Raw genomic sequence first — 27,854 nt, forward strand, 5'->3', positions numbered from 1 at the left:
GTCAACTGTGCTTTGTATCATCCATACTAGCATTTTTTAAAGGTGCCCTTGCAGGTCCCTTCGTGCAGTAGGCAGCATCCATCCTCAAATCTTTGCAAAATTTGCTTATGAAAGCAGTGATGAAAAAATAAATTTCATTTTTAGAACATATACTATTTATTGGTCAATTGTCGTGCACAGAAAGTTCATAGAAACTATGTACGTTAGAGAATGTACATTAGAGAATCCTTCCACAGAGTATTGCCTCAAAATAGAAAATAAGTTGACAGCACTAGAAAAAAAATGGATACTTCTGGTAGGTTGGGTTTTCTTTCTGCACATTATTTCAGAAAGCTCTCACGGACCGGCATGACTATGTAGAAGTATCTTGTTCATCCATTCTAGAATGAGACATATTTCGTCCTTACAAATGTGAGTTCCTTTGTATTTTCTAAGTAGTTCTAATGACTTCTCCTGTAATTCTGGAACTACTTCATGGTGCTGGACACTCATGTGAAGCACAACAAGACAGCACTCAAGTACGTCTGGGAAGGGAGAAACCTGGAAAAAAGGGAAAAAATTGTATTTTTACACACTGGAAACTCCTATGTATAACTCCAAGCTGAGGTGATATATCTTACCACATTTCCCAGCTGCATTATACGATCAATATTAACGACATTGCCAGATTTAGTGCTATTCCAAAGAGCACAATATTTTAAAGTTACACTGTGCTGCTGCAGTAAGCAGCTTTTCAGCTGCATGGGTATCTTCAGTGATACTGCTGCATATTTCAGGTGAACATAACTCGCTTGCTCATAGGTTATCACACATGTATATTCTGGGGTCACATATTTTAGAATTCATTCACTTTTCCAACTTGAAGCTGTACAAGTCTGTTGTTTTGCCAACCAGTCATTGACATCATTGAAAGGGTAGCTTGAAACGAGTGCTATGCAGATTTTTAAACCAACTGATCTTGTAAAAAACAGGATTTTGACCTCCAGCTGTTGCTGGACTACAACTCCCATTCTCCCTGGCGAAATCGAATCTTAACATCTGTAGGGCCACAGGTTAGCCAGCTACTGCTACAACAAAACAAGCATCTTCAAACATATCTTCAAGGAGACCCAAATCTCTTGATTTCCTTCTGCCAAGTTATAACAATAATAATTTATTATTTATACCCCGCCCATCTGGCTGAGTTTCCCACAAGCTTGTGCTGTTAAGTAAAGCAGAGAAACAAGAATTTTGCTCCATGTTAAAGTCAGACTTACCTTTATACTATCTGGGAACTCTGCCAGTTTCTGATTTGCTTCTGTTAGTTGTTTTGTCAAATCTAGCAGAGAAACTGGTTCATTCACTTGTTCCTTACTGTAAAGAAGTTTTAAGAGATCACAATTTCAAAAATACAAAAAAGTTAAATATTCCCAACCTGCCACTCACTTTAACTTAGAAATTAAAGTGTGATTATAAGGCTTGATAACTTTGTGTCATTAAACATTATGAAAATGACTTCCGTATAATAAATACCACTATAGAAGGAATGCAGCAACTTGTCTGAAGCAAAAAAATCAGATCAGTTTTTTGTGAAGTGTGTCAAAGGTTTCTCTCAAGGTTAGTGTATCAAATATTCACAGCCAAGGTCTCCCTGAAAAGCTCACACTGAGTGGAGAGACTATTAACACCTTTTCCATGTGTCATATTCAACTAAATCAATGCAAACATGGAACAACCTCTGCAAGTACAACAGAACTTCTCTCATCTGGTAATCCCAACCACACCGTCAGAAGGTCTGAGGGTTTGCTTGGTGTTTTTTTACAACTATCACACAACAGAAATTTATGAATTGGGGCCTAGTTCAATGGGATTCCACAGCCAGCTTTGAGCACTACCATCATCACTAAAATGCACCACTTACTTCTGACTCTGGCTTGCTGGGGATTCAGCTAAATCCTGGCTGTTGGTGGCACTTTGGTGGAGGTTGTTTTTCTGATGTTGGTTGATCATGTCTGCCAAAGTCTGCTGAATTCTAGAGATCTCTCTCTTTGTACTTTGGATTGCAGCATATTCTTCTGAAAGGAGCACTCTACAGCCCCTCAGTTTTACTTGTCTTTCCACTAAAAGGCTTGAGCTGGCTACTGAATCAGTCTCTGAGTGTGTGCAATTGTTATGTCCTCTTGAAAGCGGATCTTCAACTTCAGTTTCTTCAGGCAAAGAGACTCTTTCGATGTTACTCTGGCCAGGAGTGGACAGCTCAAAAGTGCAAGCCTCAGAGGTCAGGCCTGGTTGTTCCACAACACGTAAATCCACACGTTCCGGGTTCCACCAGAGATCGTATAGTTGCCCATAAGCTACAAATGCCTCCAGGCTTTTGCAGGCTGCCATACTTGGCAAATCTGTGCTGTCCAGCTTCTCTCTTAGATGAGCGCAACCTGTCAAAACATAATATATGCACAGTTGGAAAGGAACATGGGTTCACTTACCATACCTTCTAGGCTGGCACAGTGAGGAAGGCATTCATGTGATGGGCTGTTTGCCCTGATTCACTCAGGAGGGACTACATGACAGGTGATTTAATGTAGAACTTCCTCCCCCTAGATACCCTCCAGTTTTTCATCTGTGACAAAGCTACAACTTAGCAGTATCCAAAAGAAGTAAAACACAGAAGACATCCCCGTCACTAAGCAGAGGCCAGTTCCCTTTTGACTGGTGGAAATGAAATACAAGAAGTGTCATTGGAAGTGGCCTTGTAGATGCCTCACTATGCCAGCCTAATCAGGGTCAGATACAGAGTGGAATGCTAGTTATTTTTTAAAACAATGCCTTGGTTTACACAACAGAACTTCTCCAGAACACTGCGCTGATTATCTGCATACTGTATAGAACAAGGAGGACGTAAGCAGTCCTCTCCCTTTCAACAGTTCAGTACAACTGCTTAATTCTCTGCTAAGCTTATGGATTGTGGTGTACCAGGGCAAAAAGTCATGGGTTGTATCCAATTAAATCATTATGTGAGCATGATGAAAATTTCCTTCCCTCTCCTCCTCCATGTGCCCTCACAGGGGAAGTTCCGATGCCCCAACAGTAGGTGTTCTGTGTATGCAATGATTGAGATGGATACAAACTCATGGTCCTAGCTTCTGATGCAACACAGCTATCCCTTTCCTGGTTTGCTTATCAACGTGCATCAAAGCTGGAGGAACATGGTTGCATGCAGAGTACGGTTTCTTAACCCAAGAACCTTGGCGTCCCATTACATGCAAATGCAGCCTCTGCTCAATATTGCTTAAGTGACAAATTGAACTATGCCCTTTTAATGAATAAAAGGGAAGCCAGAGGTGCCAATGATGGGATCCAAGAAAGCAAAATTCTTATAGGAAAGTTACCAGAATACCATCCTTGGATAGGAACTTTGTAAGTTGGGGGGCTCGAAGTCTTGATCTGTTCCAATGGATTTATATAAAAACTGACCTAAATGTGGGATGAGTTTTTATACCTGTAGGGAGGAGGAGGTTGCAGATTTCTTGCATAAGTCTGAAGTTTCCAGCATCGTAGCTACGGGTCACAGCTGCAAGAGTGGCTTTCACTGTCTCCTCCCAGGAAGCAGTCTGATGGCTCAGAATTGCCAGTGTGAGATCGTGGGAAATATGGAACAAAACCTAGTGAGAGAGGGGGGTGGGGTGGGAGGGACCGTGAAAACACAAAAGGTTTCTGAAGATCTGACATGGGGAACTTCTGGCCTATGGGCCAAATCAGGCCCACCAGAGGTCTTAATCTGGTTTCCACAAGTTGGTTCCTCCCCCTGAGTGATAGCCACCTGCCCCAGACCCAGTGTCATGTGATGTCATGTGTGAAACAGGCTCCAAAAGAACAACAAGGAGTCTTAAAATATGCCCCCAGTTGCTCCTTAGCAAGTGAAGTTTGCATTTGGTGGCAATCTGGGAGCTCCAGAGTGTGGACTTTGACACTTTGGTTGACCGTGGGTCAGTCAATGTGGACCAAAAAAAGGCAGCCACCCCTGCTGTAGAAAGTGGCTTGATGCTTTTGGTGGTCACAGGGGCTGTTTTAAAAGCACCGTTTTTACCCCCAAAAATACGGTTTTGAAGCAGGAAATGAAGCTCTCTCTGTCTAGCTGTCTCTCCACCCCATGAACTATCACGCAAGCCTGTCCACAGGAGACAGTATGTGAAGGCTTGCACCATTAACATAAGGGGCTGGCAACCAAAGAACCAGCCTGATATTCAGCAACATCCATGCCTGCCTACTCAGAAGCAAGTCCCACTTAATTCAACAGGATACTGAATGTCCAGTGGGACATCTAGTCCTTGGGAGATGAGAGTCTCTTCACTTGGCTCACTCCTTCAAGACGCCCCTGCCTAGCAAACAACGCCAAATGATGGAAAACACGCAAGTCAAGAAAACTGCTGCAAGCTCTCTCTCAAAGCACACAATGCATACATCATGAAGCATAAAGTCGCCCTACCAGTACTTTTCCTAAATACAGAAGGAACAAAATGGATTGATTGAAATGGGGATTTACAGCACTAACTTCTTGACCCATTTTGGAAAAGCATGGCTAAGAACTATGATTAATCCTGCACTGTACTCATGGCAGTGAGATCACCTTTCCTCACCATTCTCTCCAATTCAGAGAGACCATACAGGCAGAGCCCACACACAAATTACCTGCCTGGGATGACTATGGCTAGTAGCGGGAGGATACTCAATAGTTCTCAGCTGTTCAAGCAGGTTCTTGGACTGCTCAGCAGTATCGACACCAAATATGCTCTGCCACACATCGGCTACCATTTCTGTGAAAGAGCAGCCTTGCTTCACTGTCCAGCTGTGGTAGCAAGGTAGGGATGGGCTTCGGTTTTCCACCAGATTCTTTTCAGCAAGGCACTTTTGGAGCAATTCGTTGACGCTGAACACCAGCCTTTGCCCCTGTAGATTAAAACCATAGTCAGGAGGAACAAGGCACCCAGGGACCGATTCATTTAAACAGAAAAGGAAAAGCAATCCAGAACGTTTCTCGTAAAACTTGATGCAATGTATTCAATGGGGTTATATGGCTGAAAGGTAGATGTCACATCACAAATACAAATGTCTCTTGGGAGAGTTAGGAATATTTAGGAAACTTAAATAATGAAGGTATTTCCTATTAGCAGAATTTTCCTATGGCAGGAACTGAAATTCTGATTTTACAACAATAAGGAAAAAATAAGACCACTGCATTGAATGAAGAGTACTCCTTAGTAAGTATGTATATGGACTGTAGCTTAAGGATTTCTGTTTGGCTCTAGTTGTATATATACACGTACAACAACTAAGCAGACCTGCATGAAGTGTCTAAAACTAATAAACACTTCAGAGGCAAGTGCTAATAGTTGTGAAAACAGTGTTTCTACTTGAGAAGTAGATGACCATGTTGAATGGTTGACTGTATTGTATAACTTGTCACATTTGAGATACTTCATCTCATAAGTTGTGTTATTGATAACTTTTCCATGAAAAAGCAGGCTTTAACTCTATTTGTAGTCATGGATTCTGTTTTCAAGCAATTAAGATGGTAGACTTTAATAAGTTATTCGAATTACAAAGAGATATACTATTTAAACCAATTATTTTAAATGACACAATATACATTCAAAAGAGCACTTTTAAAATTCAGATTTTTTGAAAAAGAAATCACTTTTTCACATTTACCCTGAGTAGGAATGATCACTTGGGCTTGCAAAGCTAACCAGTATCTCCCTCTGAACAAATATGCACAGGACTGAACAGGTAATACAACTCCAGTCATCCATGGTGCAACAGTAAAAGGAGTAACACACACTGACCAACAAACTCTCATGCTGCTGGAGGACATCTTGTGCCCCAACCCAATTCTTGGAAGACATAAGTTCTTGGGCGCATTTGAAGGAGAACATTGTTGACAGATCTTTCTCTCCAGCTATCAGAGCCAGCTCAGCAGCAGCTTTAAGGGAGGTGGTATCAGCCTTTTTAGCCAGCACTTTGGCTGCATCATAGGGAGAGGCAGCTCCCAGGTAACTGAAAGGGAACCATAAACAAAAGAAACTCTTATTTCACCAGCAGACACTTTGTTTCAAGACAACTTAACCACCCAAGTCAAAAGTTAAGTCTAATCTAGTGCAAAGAATTGATGCTTTTGAATTATGGTTCTGGAGGAGACTCTTGAGAGTCCCATGGACTGCAAGGAGATCAAACGTATCCATTCTTAAGGAAATCAGCCCTGAGTGCTCACTGGAAGAACAAATCGTGAAGCTGAGGCTCCACTACTTTGGCTACCTCATGAGAAGAGAAGACTCCCTGGAAAAGACCCTGATGTTGGGAATGATTGAGGGCACGACAGAGGACAAGATGGTTGGACAGTGTTCTCGAAGCTACAAACATGAGTCTGACCACACTGCGGGAGGCAGTGGAAGACAGGAGGGCCTGGTGTGCTCTGGTTCATGGGGTCACGAAGAGTCGGACATGACTAAACAACAAGTGCAAAGGCGCTGTGGTTCAACTGCTGACTGGAGTAGAATATCAATGCCATGTTAAAACACTGCTGAAAGAATTGGACTCGCTACCAAGCTAAGTTCAACATGCTGGTTCTGGTAGCAAAGTGCTACAGCAGCTTTAGGATGCCTAAATGAATGTCTCTCCCTCTAGACACCTAACCAATCTCTGCACACTGCAGTGAACTGGACCCAGTGTGGCAGCACCCACCCTCTGAAACACCCAGCAGGTGCCCCCTCTTATTATCTTTACAGCACTTGATGAAGACCTTCCTCTTCCAGAAAGGTTTATAAATGGAGATTCTTATCCCAGTCTACATCTGTACCAAATCTGAAATTGTTTTTATTTTTAAAACATATGGGAAGCAATTCACAAATGAAAAAAAAATCATTTTCACTTTCTTGAAGTACCTGGTTTTATATCAAGGCTGGTTCAGGGGGTACTGGGTGACTCAAAATGAGATCACTAAAATGACTGCTTATGCTTGTCCAATTCTGATAGTCAAAATCAGATTTAAGATACATATGTGAATCAAGCTAGCTGAACAAACAAACAATGTCCGGCACCACCACTGCGACATCCTGCTAAGACCCAGGTTCGTTTATGGCATGAAAGGGGCAAATCTTTATCTCCCTTGACCTTGATGGGCCAACTATTGACAGGTGAGCAGGGCTACACACCTATCAAAAGTTGGCCCACCCAGGGTGGGGGGAGATACTCCTCAAGCCCATCACTGATACATAGGGGATTCATTCCTGTTTTATGCAGCATTTCCTGGTTGGAACCGGCTGGCATGACCCAACTGAGCAGGACTGAAGTCCCTGCACAAAAGAAGCAATCAGAATAGGGGTATGTATTTTAGTGCTCTTTGCTGAAATCTTGGAGCAATCCACACATTCCTAGAGGGAACGGAGCAGGATTCAACTCCCCATGCATCAGATCCATCCTGCTCTCTGCAGCTGGCATTTCTACCTTGCATATGATGTCAGGTGCAGGTGGCTGGAATTTTGGAAAAATGACCTTGTGGGCCCAGTACGTCAGGCAACCTGCAGGTTCCTCACCCCTGCCTAAGAAGCAGCTGAAGGGAAGTGATTCAATATTCACCATGGCCATTACTGCACATCACATTGAGGATGGCAAAGATCAGGTTGAAGTGAACAGCACTGAGCTGGCTGTCACATTCCAAAATCTGTGGATCACAGTTCTACAGTACTCTGCACCAATTAAATGATTGTGCCCTCCATCATCTCATGTTGGAAGGAAGGCACTCCAAAACAACCAAACTATTTAGGAGATCCTGGCTCTTAGGTTCAAAACTGCTCTCATTTAAAGTAATAAAAGTGTTGCTTGCACCAATACCATTTGGCTGCCATGGAATAATGGCCATCCTTCTCCAGCACTGCTGCCCAGCTGGTGTACAAATCCTTTAGAACGGGATCTTCAGGACGCAACCTAGCCTTGGCAACTGCAGTGGCTTCCCTGGAGGAAATGAGAAAACCATTTAGATACACCACACTAATGCACAGGAAAAACGAGCATGCTTCTGTTTACTTCAAAAGGAAGTTGATCCTAACAATGATCATGAATTGATTCTACTTCATTCAGATGCCAAGGCATTCACTAAACCAGCAAGAGTCTAACTTGAATGACTTGTAGCACTGTTGCATTATCTGTGAACTTTACAGGCTCACATACACATGCACAGCAGTAGAGAAATCACACGATTGCTCAAAAGTTGGCAAGTCTTTCATGTGTGTGTGAATTACTGTCACTGGAAGGATTTTATCTGCGTAGTAACAGGCATATATGACCTATCTATGACCATTCATCTGCAATGGTTCATGTACAAGCAAGTAATCACTTGATCTTTTGGGGCTTGAACACATGTGTGAATTGGGCCAGGTTCTTTACCAGGTGGGATAGAATACAGTGTTATTTAAAATGAGAAAAGTAACTACATCAGTCCTTACGCAGCTCTAACACAACCGTTTATTACACCCTTGCGCTAAACTTGATATCCATCTTTGCCCACTGCCACTTAAAAGGCTGCCAGCTATGGATTTATCTGGCAATACATTTTCCTTCGTTACATATCCAGAAATGCAACTGAAGGAATGGATCTGAGTGTTCACTATTCCCAGGACTTTTAATAACTAGGATTTAATGTATTTTAGTTTTTAAGCGGCTGGGGTGTGTGTGTTCTACATTGTAACCCATCAAAACAACAGGAGTATAGTAACCTGAAAAGGTTGTGTGATTTCAGCAGCTCCACAGCCTCATACACTTTATGAATGGAGAGGAGATGGGACGCGGCTTTAACGTACTGCTCTTGAAAAGAGAGCTGCTTTGCGAAGGCTTCTACAGTCCATGCCCAGGTCTGATAGCCAGCTGAAACAGTGACAGCAAAATTATAATACAACAATGAAGTGAACACATACAAGAAAGGACTTCCTACAAGAACAGAAAAACATTCTTCTCTTCTAGTGTAAAGATAACGCAGGATTCTTAACTGTGGGGGAGGAAACCACTTTAGAATTATTCTGTTCTCCGGAGTCCAGCCACTAAGCCCTCAGAGTATCCTGATTAAGCCTGCTTGGTAGCAAAGTAGCAGGTGCTTCTTTCGGGGTGAGGGATATCAAAACATACCCATTGGCGAAATGGCCACCAGCTGGTCTGTCAGCTCTCCCCTTTCTGCAGCGGACTGAAGAGCACTTTTCAGATCTCCTTTCCACAGCATGAGCTGCTGAAATAATTCCGGGTGTCCATTCTCCAAGTGGCTTTTACCTATGGGAAACAAAACATGTTTCCTGGTTAGCACCACAGAAGGAGAATGGAAAAATGCGTACAGCAAAACAACGATAAAATATTCAAGTCACCACTGGAACACAATGTCTATACCGGCTTTCTACTATGAGCTCTTCAGTTTAATGGTGACATTTTGAGACCATGCTGCCTTAAACACCCACCCTACCCACACCATCCTTATTTTCTGTAGTTGGAATGAATATTAGGCAATTTGTCATACAAGCGTACAAGAGAATGTAGAGGAGCCACTTATTTCAAGGTTAAAGCTTGATGGATTCACTAGGTACTAAACAGCCACACAAATATCCACCCCCCCAAAAAAAGAAGGTGGGAAAACCTGAGTTAGTATTCAAGGACTAACCTTCTGCTTCTATCATTCTGTACAGGGCAGGTCTGTCTGTGAATAGCCCCAAATGGATAGGATCCTTTGAACAAGAGGATATATCTTCATTCTGAGCTGTAAGAAAGAAAACAAAATCACCTTCTGTTTCACATATACGTTTATGTTCCTCATGACAGGGTAAAATATTTTGAGTAGTTTTACAGTTCTCGATTACTTATAAAGCACTATTAATATACAAAGAACTCAGTGAAGTTTGCGGCCCGGCCTAAAACCATAATTACTTTAAGAACTCTCCTCCCCCCCCCCCCGCCCAAGAACAGATTCCAGATGACCACTCAGATTGAGGCTCTCCCATACACACATTCTTCTTATGTTCAGTTTGATGTCCTTTTGTTCGCAAGTAGATTTTCTGCTTAATCTCTGGAATGGCAATTTACTGTTTCATATGTATTCATCCATTAAAGACACCCTGGCCTACTTTGCATATTTTCAACCCGTGTTATTTAACAGCACACACATTTCAGCTGAGCAGAGTCAAGCGTAGCCATCATTACTGAATTTGCTGCCCATACCTTTGGAGTGCAAGAAAGCTGCTAGTCTCATACAGTCCTGGTGCAGGTCTTCTTTTGACCTATGGTCCATAGATGTGCTGAGAGGTAGGATGGAGCGAGGCTTTTTCCTCTTCATAGAAGAATCTGATCCTGAGAAGAGAGTTGCCATAATATCGTTCTAGGCTACAAGTGGGAATCTCTAGCCACAGGCTTGTATCATTATTTAAGAGCTAAAGTAGCCTTCCCCAACCTAGTGCTCGCCAGGTATTTTAGACTCCTATAAGCCCCAAGCAGCATGTCTGACGGTCAGGTTTGCTAAACCACAATTAGTAATACAAGCAAATGTATTTCCTTTTTAAAGCAAAGAAGGCTTAACATGTCCCCATCCTATGTAGCCTCCCTAGATTTCTCCTACAGGATGCATACCTACCTGGTTTAAACTGATCCTTCCTCACAAGCGGGGTCTTGTGGACAGGTGGTTTTGGAATATCGGTCACACAGGCAAGCGGCGAACACACTGGAGAATCCTTATGAACTACAGTGAATAAGAAAACTATATTTGCATAATGTCTAGCATAAAAATGGCCAACTTTATACATGCTATGGAAACAGAAACTTGAAAAAATAAATAAAAGCTGGGCAAAATAGAACTGATGTTCACATGCTTCTTATTTCCTATGAAATATTTCATGGCCTTTGGCTTTCAACGCTGGTTGAAAAACAGGTAAAGTGTAGGGGGCCGCTAGGGGCGCATTGGAAGATGGCCGACAATACCATCTCTCCGGCTCACACGAGGTAATTAAGAGGCTAATATGGGAGTAATTAGCCTCTCAGGTTTTCCCAGGGGGATTGGGAAAACCCTGCCTCGTCTGCGGTTGCCTATAAATCACCCCCGAGTTCGAAAGAAGGAAGGGGTGAGGGCACTAGACGGAAAGCCCTTGTGTGAGTTTTTTTCGCTGTCCCAGACGCTACTTCTGATCGTGACCTGGTTGCAGGAGCTCAAGATAAACAATTAGGAAGAGCAAATGCACATGTTTCAAGTGAAGAAAGGGAGTATTGATTGCTAACTGAATTGACCTCTGTGAAGCTGAGCGACGGGCTGGACTGAACAGGAAAATATATAAAAAAAGACTACATCAAAGATGTCGGTATGTTGGAACGCGGCGGAAAGGGGGGGGAACTTTTCTTTTTTTCTCTCTATGTGATTGCCTAACAGCCCCCCCTAAGAAGAACCGTTGCAATTACCGATAACAAGTGAGATCGAATAATGACCTGTGTGGAAATGCATTATTAACCAAAGGCTTTGCTTTGTGGAAGATCTGGAAAGGAAATGGAAGGCTTTTTGGATGACACAGTTCTAAAAGAGAACTGCCATGACAAGACAGGCTCTGTTGCAGGATTGATGGTCAAGAGGGGGAGGAAGCCACGGTTTTGTTAACATATTTGACTCTGCGTTTGATCTGGCAGAACCCCCTGAAAAGATTGATGTCGGAGCAATAGGTCTGAGAAAGCTAATGAGCAGATGCTAAGACTGTATTTTATGGAAATGTCAAAATGGCGTCTGCCGTCTGAATATGACTTTTGGATTAATGTGAAAATCCACACAGGACTATAACAACGTTCGTTTCAACTTGCTTGTGGAGACTTTCAGAGGTTATAAAGAAAGGAAAAAAATACGATAACAACAAGAAAATTGAAAGATGATTTGTAAAGGAAAATAACAAAGAGATGAATGGACAGAACTGTGAACATCAAAGCAGCAGAAAATAATAGATGATTGGACCCTTTCTGAGCTCGAAGCATGGGTACCCCCAACAAAAATTTAAAATTCGGTTTTGTAATTTGGAACTAATGTGATTTGATTGGTTTGTTAATAAAAATCATTTTTTTAAAAAAGAAAAACAGGTAAAGTGTAAGAGAGCTGAGAAGTGTAGGCCAACTTCCAGTTCAGTTTAGTTTACCTCAAAGATAACACAGTCTTATTTCAGAGCTACATAAACTAAGAGCCCAGAGATCTTACTTGTGCCAGATGTCAAGGGTTCATCCTACTTTGTTTTCGGTATTCAAATTTCAAATAAAATGAATAAAGATGACAGACATTCTCATAATCATTTAAAAGTTAATCTCCGCTCTTTGAACTAGTATGAAAATGATTATATCCACAGTTCCATTTGCAGACCAGAGAGGGACCTTCTGCTCTTTAAACAAGATCTGGGGAATCTTTGGACAGATGGTGTAAGAAAACATACAAACGAAGTAGATACCTTCCATGGAAATCCTCTCAACTGTATCCTGCTCCTGTTGCTCCTTTTCTCCCTCTTGGTCTGACAGGCCATTCTCCTCTAAGAAAGACTCTTTCGCGTTCTCACCACCATTCACCCAGTCACTTGCATCCGGTATTGAAGGCACCTTTCCCAAGGGCTTCTTCTTCTTCTTGGCTTTTGGTTTGAGCTGAGTGTTTCTCTTTTTCTCCAATTCAATGTTCTTCTTACCTACAAAATAACAGAAATGTCCTGAAAATAAAAGCTGTGTGCGTTCAAAATGCGCTTGGGAGAATAGCCACACACCCAGACGAATTGCACTGACGAGTTGTGCTCACCATCATTCTTTGGAGCTCTGTCTATGCTGCCAGGTGAGCTCTCATCTTCATCACACTTCATGAGGCCTCAATTCCTGCTGATTTAGGAACACTCCCCAGGGCTACGTTTGAGAAACACTGAACTAAATGAAGCAAATGCATCTACTTCCCCTCACCCCCTTCCTAGTCCCCCTGGTGTCAACACATCAGCAATCTACTGACCTTGGGGAGGGCGGCTGTGCTCTTGCTTTGTAGCTACCCATTTATGAACACAAAAGTCATCTGCTCCAGTATAAATGGAGTCCGCTTCCACAGGTGACCACTGCACACAAAGCAGCCGGCCCCGGTGTCCCCTGTAGTTGTGCAAAGGCTCTTCCTTCAGGACATTCCAAACCTGTAAACATAACCTCTCATTAAGAAAAGCAGTCAAAACTTTTCCTGTTTTCAGTAAGAAGGCTAATGCAACTGGGTCATCTCAAAGGAGGAGCATCTGAGTCTCCAGACCCCTCCCACTTTGGAGTACAGCAGGCAGCACTTCCAACAGAGTCTGTGCAAAGAATGCCTACTATCTGTATAGGCATTCTCTTCACCCACATCCCATTTTTCTTAATTTGCCATTTTTTGCTCATGGCATATTTGTACAAGATCAGTTTCCTCTCTCTCTGTGTGTACACACACCCAATTTACACTTCCTGAATTCTATACACACACACACCAAAGTACACTTAGGAAGAAACTTATGATCTTTTTTCTTATTACTTATGTTTTGCAAGAAAGGCAAAATACAAGAATGCACCTGTCTATAAAAGTGCTGATTTCACCTACAAAATATCCTAAAGCAGGACCCTTTCATGGCAGCTGCCTCCATTTATTTACACAAGTGCCTCCTTAACACCTAACAAAGCACACACATATTGCGTACTCTGTACAAAATGTAGCAAAAGAAGCCACTATTCAAGATACAACTCTCCCTGATTAAAAAGAAGAGCAAAATAGGCATCCCTAAATCCCTTATCTATTTAATTAGCGGCGGCAGAGGGAAGAACTGTACAAAAATCACAACCCTTTCACAATCATACCTGGGCAGTGCCATCATAGCAAGCGGATACGAGCCGCCCCTCATGATGTGGGCTCCAAGACAAGCTAGTAATCTTAGCTGTGTGCCCCGCCAAAGTACGGAAAGGTTCAGTTATTGTCACAGGTCTCTCTGGAGAGTTTTCTAAAGACAAAATACATGGTGTTGGAAGCAGCTGGACAAATGTTCCTAAAGGCATGTCAGAGAATAAAAATTGCTTCTAAAGGTGCCAATGTTATTTGGTCAGAGACCCTCGGCAGCACAAACACAAGGGAACAGTAGCCCATGTCCACACTCTAGAAATCTTCTGTCACAATGGCTAATGCCATACACACCAATGTGCTGTTAAGTAATGTGTTCCCAAGGATAGTTTTCTTGCACAGTTCTCTCAAGACAGCAACAATATTAATGCTTGAATTTCTGAAGAGTTTGACTTCAGTGGATTTAACACAACAATACTGGGGGGGGGGGAATGCGACCATCACAACGTAAGGGAAGCAAAGCGTACTGTCAAAGCCAGGCATAGGCAAACTCGGCCTTCCAGATGTTTTGGGACTACAACTTCCAGCATCCCTAGCTAACAGGACCAGTGGTCAGGGATGATGGGAGTTGTAGTCTCAAAACATCTGGAGGGCCAAGTTTGCCTATTCCTGGTCAAAGCTAATGGTGACTCAATAACAATATACTCCTTGCATCCTATTTGCTCAGCAAATTTGAATCTACCAAGATTAATGGTTTAATCTGAGCAGGTATTACCAGTCCAGGATCACAATTTTGGTTGGGCATAACATAATTTCTGTCAAATCTCTGACTGCACAATCAGCTCCTGAACATGCTAGTTCTGTTACTGTCATCATTTCAGTTCTCCGTTACCCCATTAGTTCCAGTGCCCCCCCCAAACCCAAGACAACATGCTAACATTAAGGCTAATTTTATCATATAGTTTACAGTTTTTTCAGAAATCTCCCATGAATGGCAAACTTCACTGAGAAAATAGTTTCACAGGAACACAGGTTTTTGCTGTACCACACAAAAAAACGAGGTTGCCAGACTTAGCTGCTGTTATCGCTTGACACTTCCATAAAAGCAGATCTGTGCAATGACGCACATACACACAGAGCATTGCTCAAACAAACGGAGAAGGAAGAATCCTTTAGTGTTTGAAGCCACGAAGGAACCAACATTGCCCAGGAAGAGGAGAAATAGCAGCACCGCCAGTTTGCTGTCTGAACAGAGTGACTGATGGCAGGTTCTAAAAGCATGAGCAAGAGTTACCTATGACACTCTTGATATTGTGTACGTAAATGACAGCATTGTTTGAGCCAGAAGCTATCATGTAACTCAGTTCTGGCTGTGCCCCATGATCGTGATGCCAGCGAATAGCATTGATGAGCTTGTGGTGCTGCTGGATGGTGCACAAGAGTTTCAAGTCAGGAGCCCGAAGTATTTCAATAGAACTGCAATATTAAAAAGAAAGGAGGGGGAGAAAGGAAGAGATGATCAATTAACAAGTTGAATAATGTGGCAAACAAAAATGTTTGCCACCTGCCTTCCCAAAACAATATATGCAACTCCTCAGGCTAGCAAAAAAATAAATAAAAATTAAACAGCTTAGTATGTCCAAGTAAGCCACTTCTATTTTTGTCATGTTTAAAATTAAGTTAGATTTGGAAGGTTGTTAAGTACACCCTGTGCTGACCTTAAACCCACAATGCCTACTGCATATATAAAGTTAGCATGAACTTAAATGTCAGTACATACCCATCTTCATTACCAATAGCCAAGATGCTGCCATCTGGTTTCCAGCTGATCTCTGTGTGTGCTGGTAGTTTGTGCTAAAATAAAATAGACAAAGAAGTAGAGAGCCACATCAATAGTTCCGACACTCTTTTTATAGAACCAGCAAAAAATAAAATACATGAGAACTGATGATGATGATGATTAGAATTCATATACCACCCTAAACGCAGAAGTCTCAGGGCGGTTCAAACAATAAAAGCAATGTATGAAACCACAAAATACACAATCAAAATGAAAACAACCCAATAACCCCCCCAAACAAAAACCACACCCCACATTTTGAAAGGGCATAGGATGTCAAACAAATCAACCAAAGGTCTGGTTAAAAGGGAACATTTTTGCCTGGCATCTAAAGGTGGATAATGAAGGTGCCAGGTGAACTTCCCTGGGGACAGGATTTCACAGACGGGGAGCCACTGCAGAGAAGGCCCGTTCTTGTGTTGCCACCCTCCTGACCTCTCGAGGAGGAGGCACACAAAGAAGTGGCCTCAGAAGATGATCTCAGGGAGCAGGTAAATTCATATCTAAAGAGGCGGTCCATGAGGTACTGCGGCCCTGAGCCATTTAAGGCTTAATTGGTCAAAGCCAGCACTTTTAATTGGGCCTGGAAACTAACTGGTAGCCAGCGCAATCGGACCAGGATCGGCGTAATATGCTCAAACCATCTGGCTCTGGTGAGCAACCTGGTGCTGAATTCTGCACTAGCTGAAGTTTCCAAACTGTCTTCAGAGGCAGCCCTACGTATAACACATTGCAGTAATCTAACCTTGAAGTTACCAGAGCATAAACAACAGTAGTTAGGCTATCCCTGTCCTAATAGCTGGGCCACTAACCAAAGCTGATGGAAGGCACTCCGGGCCACTAAGACCACCCGAGCCTTGAGCAACAGCAAAGAATCTAGGAGGACCCCCAAACTACGAACCTGCTCCTTCAGAGGAAATGTAACCCCAACAAGAGCAGGTGATCTCCCACCTATCTGGTCTAGAGAACCACCCACTAACAGTGCCTCAGCTTTATCTGGATTGAGTGTCAGTTTGTTGGGTCTCATCCAGTCCATTACTGAGATAAGACACTAGGTCCAGCACTTCCACTGCCTCACCTGAAGATGTAAAGGAGAAATAGAACCAAGTGTCATCACCATACTGCTGACAACGTACTCTAAACCTCCAGATAACCCCACCTAGCGGTTTCATGTAGATGTTAAACAATGTAGGGGATAGGATTGAGCCCTGCAGAACCCCACATTGGAGGTTCCATGGGGCTGAAAAGCGTTCCCCAAGCAACCACCACAAAGCAACCACCACAAAGCAGTGCCACCCACTCCTAGTTTGGACAGTTGCTCCAGAAGGATACCATGGGTCGATGGTATCGAAAGCTGCTAAGAGGTTGAGGAGAACAGGGACATGATTCCCTCATCTCTCTCGACAGAGGTCATTATACAGGGCGACCAAAGCTGTTTCTGTACCAAAATCAGGCCTAAACCCCAACTGAAATGGATCCAGAAAATCAGTTTCTTCCAAAATTGCCTGGGTTAAGAGAGGGGGCACAGAGGAGATGGGAATCCATAAAATTCCTGCACAAATTTTCACAAGTGAACAATTTTAGTCAGCCAACATGGCCTGCCACAAGATACACCAGCGCAGAAAAGCCATTTGTGGCCATATAACTACTGCCTTCCTACAATCTCCTGAAACCATTTGATTATGTTTTTCCATTTGTAGTTGGATTTAACTGTTCTGGACTGTTCTTCCCACAAGGGAACTAGAACCACAAACAACCCCTCTGAGCAGTTAAGGAGTTTCAAGCCATACATCTTGCTGCATACGTGTGGAACCTATAAAGCAACTGCAACTTCTCCCTGAATGTAGAATGCTATGACAAAAGTAAACAGGAAAATTCAGGAGACACGCCATTGTCTGACAAGCCAAAAGGGGGGAAAATTCAAAACCTCTCTGTTCTACCCCTGCTCTATGGCCTCTCATCTCCTTGCCTTACTTCCTTAATTCGGCAGAATGGCGTTAAGGACATTTGCTCACGCCAAGAAGGAGGCGCACACTATAGCTTTGAAACTAAATTATGAGTGTTTATAGACTATGAAAAGCTTCAGGCCAGCCCCAGCCAACACATGGCTGGCCCAGAAGCCAAAGGCATGTCAATTGTTCATCCAGGCTTTCCTGTGCAAATAGGTTACAGAAGAGTAAGAACAATGGATGGCAGCCTCACCACAAGAGACGATGCAATGCCCCAACATGCAGAAAGAGAGCCCCAACAAGGGACAGATGTGCTGAGGTTTGGGGAGGTCTTTAAAACATCTGCTCAAGTTCATAATTGAAGGTTTGGAATTTCAAGTGTGCTAAATCTACAACAGATTTGCAATTGTGGGATGGATGGAAATCAGAGTAGCAGCCTGCAGCTTAAGAACTGGAAGTGTGAAATTCAGCCCCTTCGCCAGCAGCCTCTTACTTTGCTCATGCAGTAATCCTCTCAGGGTTACTAAGTCATAGCGCTGTAGTGCCAGCTGATGGCATTCCCCTCTCATTCACTCATCTGTCTATTTGTATGTAGCTTTCTTCCACCAGATTGTGCCCCAAATGGTCCGCAATGTATCAAATAAATGGCAAAAATATTTTTTTTAAAAAAACCCTATATATAGTGAAAAACAACACCTCAAAGTTTTGTTTATCAGGCATACATCTTATTTGTATGCTGGTTTTCCACACACACAAAAACCATGCTCAAAGCGGCTTACAACAAAACAACTGATCCATGCAATGCTATATAAAATACAAATAAACTAATAATAAATTGAATAGCTGAAAGCTGGAAAGGAAAGAGAAAAACAACACAAAAAGAGCCTGCTGGATCAGTCCAGTAGCCCATCTAGTCCAGCATCATCTTCTCACAGTGGCCAACCAGATGCCTATGGGAAGCCTGCAAACAGGACCTGAGCTTAACAGGGCTCTCCTCTCCAGCAGTTTCCCAGCTACTGGTATTCAGAGACATACTGCCTCAGAGACATACATAGTCATCAAGGGCAGCAGCCATCAATAGCCATGAATTTGTTTAATTCTCTTTTAAAGTCATCCAAGTTCATGGTCATCACTAGCTCTTGTGGGAATAAATTCCATAGCTTAAAATTTAGAATAAAGCCTGACAAAAAAAAAAGTAGTACAGAAGACCAAAAAGATGTCTTCCAGAAAGTGTCCCTACAATTAACCTAGACAGTTTTGACTTCAATTGTGGCTGCCTTCCTCCCAGCACCTCTTCTTTGATTTCATTCTTCATTGCTCAACAAGGAAGGAAAAGATAGTTCTCCTTCCTCAGAGCCCCATACACACTCATGGCAATGACACTGTGTGCACACTCTCTCCTCCATCAAACTCCCATTCCAGATTCCTAGCAGTCCTTTGATCCTTTTACTCCCTTTCCTTCCCACTGCCTTCCTCCAATAGTACACAATTCCCATTCCCCCTCATGCCTACGCTATTTCCCTGCTGTTCTAATTTAATCATGGTTTCACTTTTCTTCAGTTCCATGTTTCAAACCCCAATCCTTTTCTTAGGTCTTTGCTTTTCAGATCACATTGTTCCACCTCCTGAACTTGAGCGTACTAGGTCTTCAGAGGCCCTGCCATTCCCTTGTCCTTCCTTCAGCCTCTTTACCTCTGGACTCCCTCAGCTTCCCAACCTCCTGGAGGCTCTTCCTGGCCCACAGTTTTAATTCTAGCTGAACTGACAACTCTCTTTTCCTTCAGAAACTGTACTGCAAATTGTTCGGTTCCCTGAGCAGCAGCACACCTAACTCAGCCCATCAGTATGGAACAAAGGCTCCACTACCATGAGCACAACACAGAACAGATGGAGAAGACTTTAACAGGTGAATTCTTACTCACTTTGACTGAATTAGTTTCTCTGATTAGTTTGTTGATGTCATGGGCTTCATCACCAAGTTTCCAAGGATTGTGCTGAAAGACAATCCCCTCTCCTGCACAACTATACAAAGTTGCTGAAGGTCTGTCACCATCCCCTCCTGCAAGAGAGAAACAAAGAAATTAAACCTGTTAGTCTTTTTAAAAGCAGACACCTTGAATACAACTGGCAGAAAGAAGTGTGCTAACCAGCTTAGCAAAACATATCGGACGGGATTCAACTAACTAAATCCTGCTAGCAAAACCCCATGCAATGATTTACATTAATGCAACAGGGCTCTTCTCCCCGTGACAACAAAATCACTGAAGAATTAAGCCAGATGCACTACTGCCCCACCCTTAAATGTCAATTGTTTTTCTTTGTACACAGTAATGTTGGAGAATGCAGGGACAGGCATACAGTACACAGAATGTATCAGAAGTAATAAAACAAGGGACTCAAGGGTCATCTAGTCCAACCGCACCATGCAGGAATCTCAGCTAAAGCATCCACGGCACATGGCCACCCAACCTTTGCTTAAAAACCTCCAAGGAAGGAGAGTCCGCTGCCTCTCGTGGGAGTCTGTTCCACTGTCTAACAGTTCTTTGTGTCAAAAAGCCCCTCCCCCAAATGCTTAGTCGTAATTTCCTTTCTTGTAATTTGAATCCATTGCCTCAAGTCCTACCCTCCAGAGCAGGAGGAAACAAGTATTGTACTATGCTTTGATTCTTAACACTGGAGACTATAGACACCCTACTGTCTGCTAGTTAGCTTCTTAAAGGCTATTTCAGCGATCCTAGATGGATTCCCCAGACTCACCGAAGGACAACGGAAGGACGGGAGGTCCCCAGGCTAACGTGTACACCGTTTTCTTGTGGAAGGTGCTGGAGATCTGTGGGGGCCTAAAGGAGAATATGGGTGTCATATTTAACCGAAAGCTCACCGAGCATGCATTATCTGGTGTAAAATGCAGAGCATAATTGAAAAAGATTGCAAACACAAATAAAAGTGTGAAAATGGCTAAGCAAATTAGGAAGCAAAAGTTAGAACGGCGGAACTTTTCAAGATACTTTTGCATTCTCCCACGGCAAATTTTAGGAGACTGTTGGTGCTCTGTTTTGCATATGCAATTTTTTATGCCGAGTCTCAATTCAGAGAATAGTAAATCACTGTGAGCTTTCCAATGTCAGTTTTGCTCAGATTTTAACCTTATGAATGACTTTAAAAGAAGTAAATCAGCTTAACAAAAACGGTTTACATTTTATATTCAAAACAAATTCAAAGCTTTATTCAGAAAATTATGTTTACTGGAATATCTGTAAATATTTTCGGCATGACATTTCAGGAGCACACAGTTCCTTTTCTTGCATTAGAATGTGAATTTTGTAGACTTCTATCCTATCCACCTTGTATAATCTCCTTAAAAAATATTCCCCCCACCTTTATAACATTTCTTCAATTTTTTTCTTTAGTTTGGTTATAATCTGCCGACTCACACAGACCAACAAAAGCCAAGTCATTTCTTACTTGTTGGAGTAGGTGTCATAGATGCCGACTTTCCCATCATCTGTTCCAAAAGCTAAACAGCCTTCTTTCTTTGGGTGCCAGGCCAACTGCAAACACAAAGAGCCGCAAGGCTTTCAACATTTTGTGGATGTCTGGGATTCATTTATATCCATACAAGGTGCTGCTTTCCACATTCGTCAGGTTATCAAAAGGCGAACATTTTAATTGGAAAGTCAATCATTTTAGATCAGATTTGCCATTTTAGAAAATGTATTTATTTTTACTATTACAAATCTGCCAGGTATTGGACTCTGCTACTCTAGGTGCTTCCATACATTCCTGGTACAGCAAGCATTAGCCGTACCCCCATTTAGGTTGCTACCAATATCAATCTCGGAATCAGAAGAACTTTTTGAAAAAAACAGAGAAGCATCAAAGCACACACTTACAGCTGTGACCTTGGATTTAATGCCCTGCCAAAAGGTTTTCACATCATAGTGATTGTTGATAGACGTGGTGTTCCACACCCGAAGCATGCCGTCCCCAACTCCTACAGCAAGGCAGCCTGTATCCACGGGGGAAAAGGCCAAACAGTACACAAAACCCCCAAGAGAAGGCAACGTCCAGCAGCAATTTAAAGTTGCCAGGTCCCAACACTTCACCTAAAGAGAGAGATTTGGGGGGGGGGAGTTAAAGGTTTAGGGGGGAAATTAACAAAACATTTCTCCAGAAGCATGCCGTTTACAAAAGGGGAGCAGTGCTGATGAGCAGATATCTGCTCCAAAGATGACTAAGTGGCCCTATATGGAATTTTAAGAACCTGCAGTCCAAAATCATTTCCCTGTCTCCACAAAATACAAGAAAGCGGGGGGGGGAGGCCAGGCTGGGTCTGATTATTTCCCGGCTAAAAACTTAAAATATTACAGGACTTTCAATCACTTTTCGCTTCTATAAAATTAACATTATCAAGGAAACTAATTCTCAGAAGACGGAAAACAATCTCCAAAACCACAGGTAACACAAAAGACAGATAGCTGTTTTACTGATAGCTGAGCTGTTAACAACTGAAGGCTGAAGAAGGCAAAGACCAGAGTAAATCATGGGAGGTCCAGAGACAATGATGAGACAATAAAGCTGGAAAGTGAGACAAGGTGAATTATGGGAACAGTTAACCCTCAAATGCCCTTGACAGACACCATATTAATTCATTCAGCACCCTCCCCTTCCGGAGTTATTTGCAATACGTGGATACAGTGGTACCTTGGGTTACATACGCTTCAGGTTACAGACTCTGCTAACCCAGAAATAGTACATCGGGTTAAGAACTTTGCTTCAGGATGAGAACAGAAATCGTGCAGCGGCACGGCAGCAGTGGGAGGCCCCATTAGCTAAAATGGTGCTTCAGGTTAAGAACAGTTTCAGGTTAAGTACGGACCTCCGGAATGAATTAAGTACTTAACCTGAAGTACCACTGTAGATATTTTTGTTTTGCCTATTACAGTGGTACCACAGGTTACATACGCTTCAGGTTAAAAATGCTTCAGGTTACAGACTCCGCTGACCCAGGAATAGTACCTCAGGTTAAGAACAGTTTCAGGTTAAGAACGGACCTCCAGAATGAGTTAAGTACGTAACCAGAGGTACCACTGTAATTATTTTGGAGAGATGTTGTGTGCTTTTATATAATGCTAGAATGGGTGCTTGCTAGGAACAGATTCATGGCTACCGACAGCAACTTAGCAGGGTAACCCACCAAAACAATAAAACTCTAGAGTGTTTTAAAAGACTTGTGGTTCTTACATCCCTGTCCATTGAAATGGAGAGAAGTAGCTGCCTAGCCTCTACTTGCAAGGAACACAAATTGAACGCTATTCTGGAGTGGTTTTGTCCTTCGGCTGAAGCTCCCAGAAGTTCCCATTTCCGCTTCCCATGTTGAGTCAAATCCCACTGCAGCAGCTCACCTCTGTGAAGAAAATAATAGCAAGACATGCAAAAAAACACTAGACATGGTAATGGTAATGCACATGAAATCCTTCCATTAAGAATGGGAAAGACTGCATCACACCAAGTTTCACACATCACATTCTATATATGGCTCAGGCTGCCGAGAAAGGAGGAAGTCTCCAGAAACGGGGAGGCTCCAGAATGCCAAGGAATTATTCCCAAATCCCATGCTCGCATTGAGTTTTCTATTACTGTTGCATTGCATTTAGTACTCACCCAAAGCAGCTGGATAAGATGTGTGTGGGCTGACTTGGGGGCCAATGTAGTGTTAACCAGAGGCGTTCTTTCACAGGTGTTTCAACACCTCCACCTCTTCTTTTCAAAAAAGGCAATTTCAGAGTCATTACCACTGCAGAAACAGAAGGAATGGTTACAGCATGCTTATCCACAAGTGCTGCCAGGCTCCACTGATATCAGGACAAGGGAGAGAACAGCTCGAAACAACTATCTTTCAAAATGAAAAGCTGACTCCTCACATGTATTTGAAGTGCACTTATGAATAACCAGGAACTTTATGAAATGTTCTTGCCTCAGTTCTTAGAATCCAATCTAACTCCTGGCCCTTGATTATCTGGAGTACAAGGCACCAAAACTTAGGACTGGCTAGGCCAGACTTCGTAGGTTTCAATTTCTTGCACACTTAGAAGGAAGAAAATCCATAGAATGCTTATTTCTGACTGAACATGCAAAGGATTGCATTTTCGGTTTAAGAGTCTCCTTCACTTCAACCAAGGCATTGCTCTGTCTTCATGTTTCACTCAGTCTTGGAAGACAACAGTGCCAGAAATTAAACGGCATCCGAAGAGTTTTTTGCATACTTGCTTAGGGAAGCAAAACATTGCATATCAGGAATGCTAAATGCAGTTACAACATGTCAGTACTATGCTGTGAACTGTCAAAATGGTGATGCACAAAGCAGAGCCAGTGTGGTGTAGTGGTTGAGAGCGATAGTCTTGTAATCTGGGGGAACCGGGTTCCCGTCTCCGCTCCTCCACATGCAGCTGCTGGGTGACCTTGGGCCAGTCACACTTCCTTGAAGTCTCTCAGCCCCACTCACCTCACAGAGTGTTTGTTGTGGGGAAGGAAGGGAAAGGAGAATGTTAGCCGCTTTGAGACTCCTTAAAGGGAGTGAAAGGCGGGATATCAAATCCAAACTCTTCTCTTCTTCTTCTTCAAGCAAACTGAGAAACATGCACAAAGCATGCCTTGCCAAAGAAAAACAAATCAAATTTTTATACACTTACCTCTGCTTCTGGTGCAGCTCCACACACGGATAGTCTGATCTTTGCTTCCTGATGCCAAGTAATAGCCTTTTGTTACAGCTGCCTCTTCCGTCACACCTCCAACAGGAGTGTCTTCTTCCAAGAGTACCATGAAATCAAGTTAAACAGTACTACTTTATTTTTGAATGAAAGATCTTCTACATAGTCTTCAGGCGCCCTTAGAGCACCCAATACATACAGGATGATGATCACAAGAACAAACACTACCCCTTTGCCCCATGTACAGGAACATACCTTGGAAGTCATCTTGTCGACCACATACACCTTCCTCCCCAAGCTCAGGGCACCAAGCCAGAGAGTGTATTTCATCATCATGACCTCTCAGTCGATGAACAACCTCTCCCTTTCTGCTGATGTCGATCACAACCACTATTCCATCTTTATAGCTTAAAAGAAAGGGCATACGTTAGGGGAGGGATGCCTGAATTCTCAAGCTATCAATAATGCTTTACCAAGTTAGGTCAGCACATGATGCAACCCATAAATATTTTGTGCAGTCTACTGTCCCTCCTCCACAAACACATTCCTCCTCTCCCATAATACAAGGAAAGAAAGAGCAACGTATGTCTGGAACAGGGGTGGGGAACTGGAATGAATACTTGATTTCCCCACTGTTCATGGACAAAATACTGCCAACCACCCAACATAATAATGATGCCAGGCAAATGACAGTTGTCAACATTTAAAGGAGATCACTGTAACCAGCAAGTGCCTTCAAAGGGGCTTGATGTACCCAAAGATCAGCCGATCAGCCATTACCCTTCAAAGTCCACTCAGAGGATACAGACACTCTGTTGGTGGTGACCTCTTTAGCCTGGCAAAGGGGCATCACCACCCAATCCAAACCTCCTCCCACAGACTGGTGCAAAGACTTTGGAACCATTGGTTCCCAATAAGGGAGGATGCAAATATAAAAATTTATAGAACATGAAGAACAGCTCATGAACAGTTCATGAAGAACTACAAACACACACTGCTACCCCAATTCATGAATGCTTACAGTACTTGCAACTTAAGTCCCATTGTGATTAACTGGATTTGCTACAAAGTGAATTGTGAATGGGGTTGCTAACTTAAGTTTCCCTGGTCTGTCAGAATGCTAAAATCAACCATTAATTTAACAAAAATTTATATACAGCACTGCTTGCCTGCAGTAAAAACTCCAAGTGGTTTACAAGAAAATTACTTTGAGTTATTTGGAGCAATGCTTACTATCCTGGCCCAGAAGAGGATGCTTGCCTTATGATGGAGTGAATAAAAATCTCTAGAAGTGTTATGTGACACAAAATCTGAACAAACCCTGGCATAATACAGATGACCAACTTGCAAAGTGGTATAGTTTTCTGCCATGTTTTTGCTTTTCATCTATATTGAGGAAAATGAGGTGAGAACTGTACCACCCTGTAGTTACCACTTAGTAAACTGGCAGGATGTATTAACTCTGAAAAGTTTCATTGCAGTTTACAGAATCCAAAAACAGGTGCAAAATATATAAGGATATCTAGAATGTGACGTGAAAATTATTTTCTCTCAAATCATTTTTTCTTTCTCTACCAATGCCCCCCAATAGGCATCTTCTAAAAGCAAAAGTCATGGGGGGAAAAGGCAACCACAGATTAGGGAATGCCAAGAACAGAGTTGAGTCCTTAAGTTCAGGCACTGATGATCAAACTACCGTAGTTTCATCTACGTTCCCCTGGTGAAAACTGAGTGAAACATGTAATCACTCAAGTCAGTGAGAATTTCAGTTATTCTGTATTCCTCTTTCTGTAGGGCCAAGTAAATAATCTAGTAGCACAATTCTGTATGTCTACTAAGAAGTGCCAATGAGTTGCTTCCGGATAAAATAATGAGATTTTTTAATATAGAGCTGCACAATAAATCATGTATGCAGCCTTAGTATACTTACCCAATGGCTACCAAATTCTCATGGTGCAGAGAACAGGTGAGACAGAATATAGTTCTGGGCTCTGGGAAGAACTGCTGGCTGTCATTTCGATTATGCCAATAGCAAATTACTATTCCCTTCTCATCACCAGACACAACCAAGTCTTTCATTTTCGGCGACCAGTGCACTGCAGAAATTGTATTCTTGGGGACGGGGGAGAGAATTGAGAAAGAAGATTAACATGGATGCTTTTTGGAAAGCTATATTGTATACACTGTTCTGTAGAGTAGACATCAGCAGCAGTTTCCCTGGAGAATGTCGCCTGATTCTCCATTTGTCAAATGACAGTGGCACCGCAGACAACTGCTTTACCTGATGCAGCGTGTGTTCAGTCATGACAGTCAATGTTTGTGTATCCCAGATTTTCACGGTTCCATCATCAGAGCTGCTGGCGCAGAAGCTGTTCTGACCAGGATAGGAACAAAACGAGAAACCCGAAACTCTTTCGGTGTGGCCGACTAGCTCCCCTGTGATGAGAAAACATTATGGCTGTAAAAGAAAGCAATGTTGGGTTTCAAGCATTTTTTGGGCGGGGGGGGGGGGACAAAGCTTATTATTAACACAGGCCTATTGTCTACACACTTTTAGCATAACTTCCAAATTATGTTTAAATCTTCTGCACTCTCTCTTCTCTCTTATTTTTTATTTAAAAATTATTTGTGAAAAGTTACAACCTATCTCCTGCTAAGGGAGGCACAATTATGCAAATGCTCTAGTACGGTTATTCTTAACCTTTTGGTTTCGAACTCCTAGAGAGTTCATGGACCACAACTTAAAAACCCTTGCTCTAGTAGCTATTCAATGAAGTATTCTCATATAGTGCTTCTTACCCTTCCCCACATCGGTTTGACTAATTCTATATTCCATTCACTGTTAATCTCATTCTCGAATTGCCCCCCCCCTTTAAAAATCAAATTGCCCCCCCCCCCAAGTTGGGAACCACGGCTTCAGGCAGGATCTTTCCCCCAGAGGCTGAACCTTCCACACTTGCAAAGGAAGGCGCATGCGGTCCTACGTGTAGGGCACGCTGGAAATAAGAGAGGGATCCCCAGTACTGTATCTGGTATACTGCCTCTGGACAAGGAGGCTCTACTTCAGCCGCTCCCCCAGAATTGAAAGCCCGCCCTGAGAACTCGCGCACGGAAGGAAAAGCCCGAAGTTTGATGGGAGCCCCGCGCAGGATGCAGGCAGCGGAGGCGCCGGCTCCGTACCGTGGAAGGAGGGCGCGGAGGGGCGGATCTCCAGGAGGCACACGCTGTTGCGAGCCGCGAAGCCGAAGAGCCGCCCGTCCTGGGAGGTGTCGCTGCAGCGGCTGCAGTACCAGTTGGGCGAGGCCGTCAGCACCCGCTCGGCTGCCCCGGGGCGCCACGCCGCCGCCATCCTGTCTCCTTCTTCCCAGGCGGCTTCCCTCTCACGTTTTCTTTTTCGCTGCTCGCAGCGGCCGTCGCTCCGCGCCGCCGCAAAGCGCCGCCCAGCTGCGGCTCCTTCCCCGCGTGTGTCGCAAAGCATTTCGCGCCGAGCTACGGCGGCTGTTTGAGGACATTCC

The 27,854-nt window shown here is 43.1% G+C and overlaps 1 protein-coding gene across 2 annotated transcripts; it reads right to left on the reverse strand.

The window, feature by feature from the left end:
* Positions 1–132: 132 nt before the first annotated feature.
* Positions 133–27,832, reverse strand: GEMIN5 (gem nuclear organelle associated protein 5; the record flags this gene model as incomplete). 2 transcript variants are annotated; one of them, XM_081900987.1, is made up of 28 exons in its annotated part: positions 133–540; positions 1,257–1,353; positions 1,901–2,414; positions 3,479–3,641; positions 4,669–4,926; positions 5,823–6,033; positions 7,867–7,986; positions 8,748–8,895; positions 9,154–9,291; positions 9,674–9,769; positions 10,228–10,356; positions 10,637–10,741; positions 12,471–12,698; positions 13,007–13,178; positions 13,864–14,003; positions 15,135–15,316; positions 15,621–15,694; positions 19,552–19,688; positions 20,387–20,469; positions 21,095–21,180; positions 21,523–21,735; positions 22,874–23,036; positions 23,294–23,426; positions 24,322–24,435; positions 24,595–24,746; positions 26,270–26,451; positions 26,621–26,775; positions 27,520–27,832. In XM_081900987.1, 28 exons carry the CDS (start codon positions 27,815–27,817, stop codon positions 337–339), a joined length of 4,695 nt encoding a protein of 1,564 aa, XP_081757113.1. In that variant the 3' UTR covers positions 133–336. The 2 variants fall into 2 exon arrangements, with proteins under 2 accessions (XP_081757113.1, XP_081757114.1); XM_081900988.1 differs by having other exon boundaries at positions 24,322–24,432; positions 27,520–27,817.
* Between the last annotated feature and the right edge of the window lie 22 nt (positions 27,833–27,854).

This window comes from Podarcis melisellensis (assembly GCF_964234715.1).
Source record: "Podarcis melisellensis genome assembly, chromosome: 2".
In the NCBI taxonomy this organism is placed as follows: Eukaryota; Metazoa; Chordata; class Lepidosauria; order Squamata; family Lacertidae; genus Podarcis; species Podarcis melisellensis.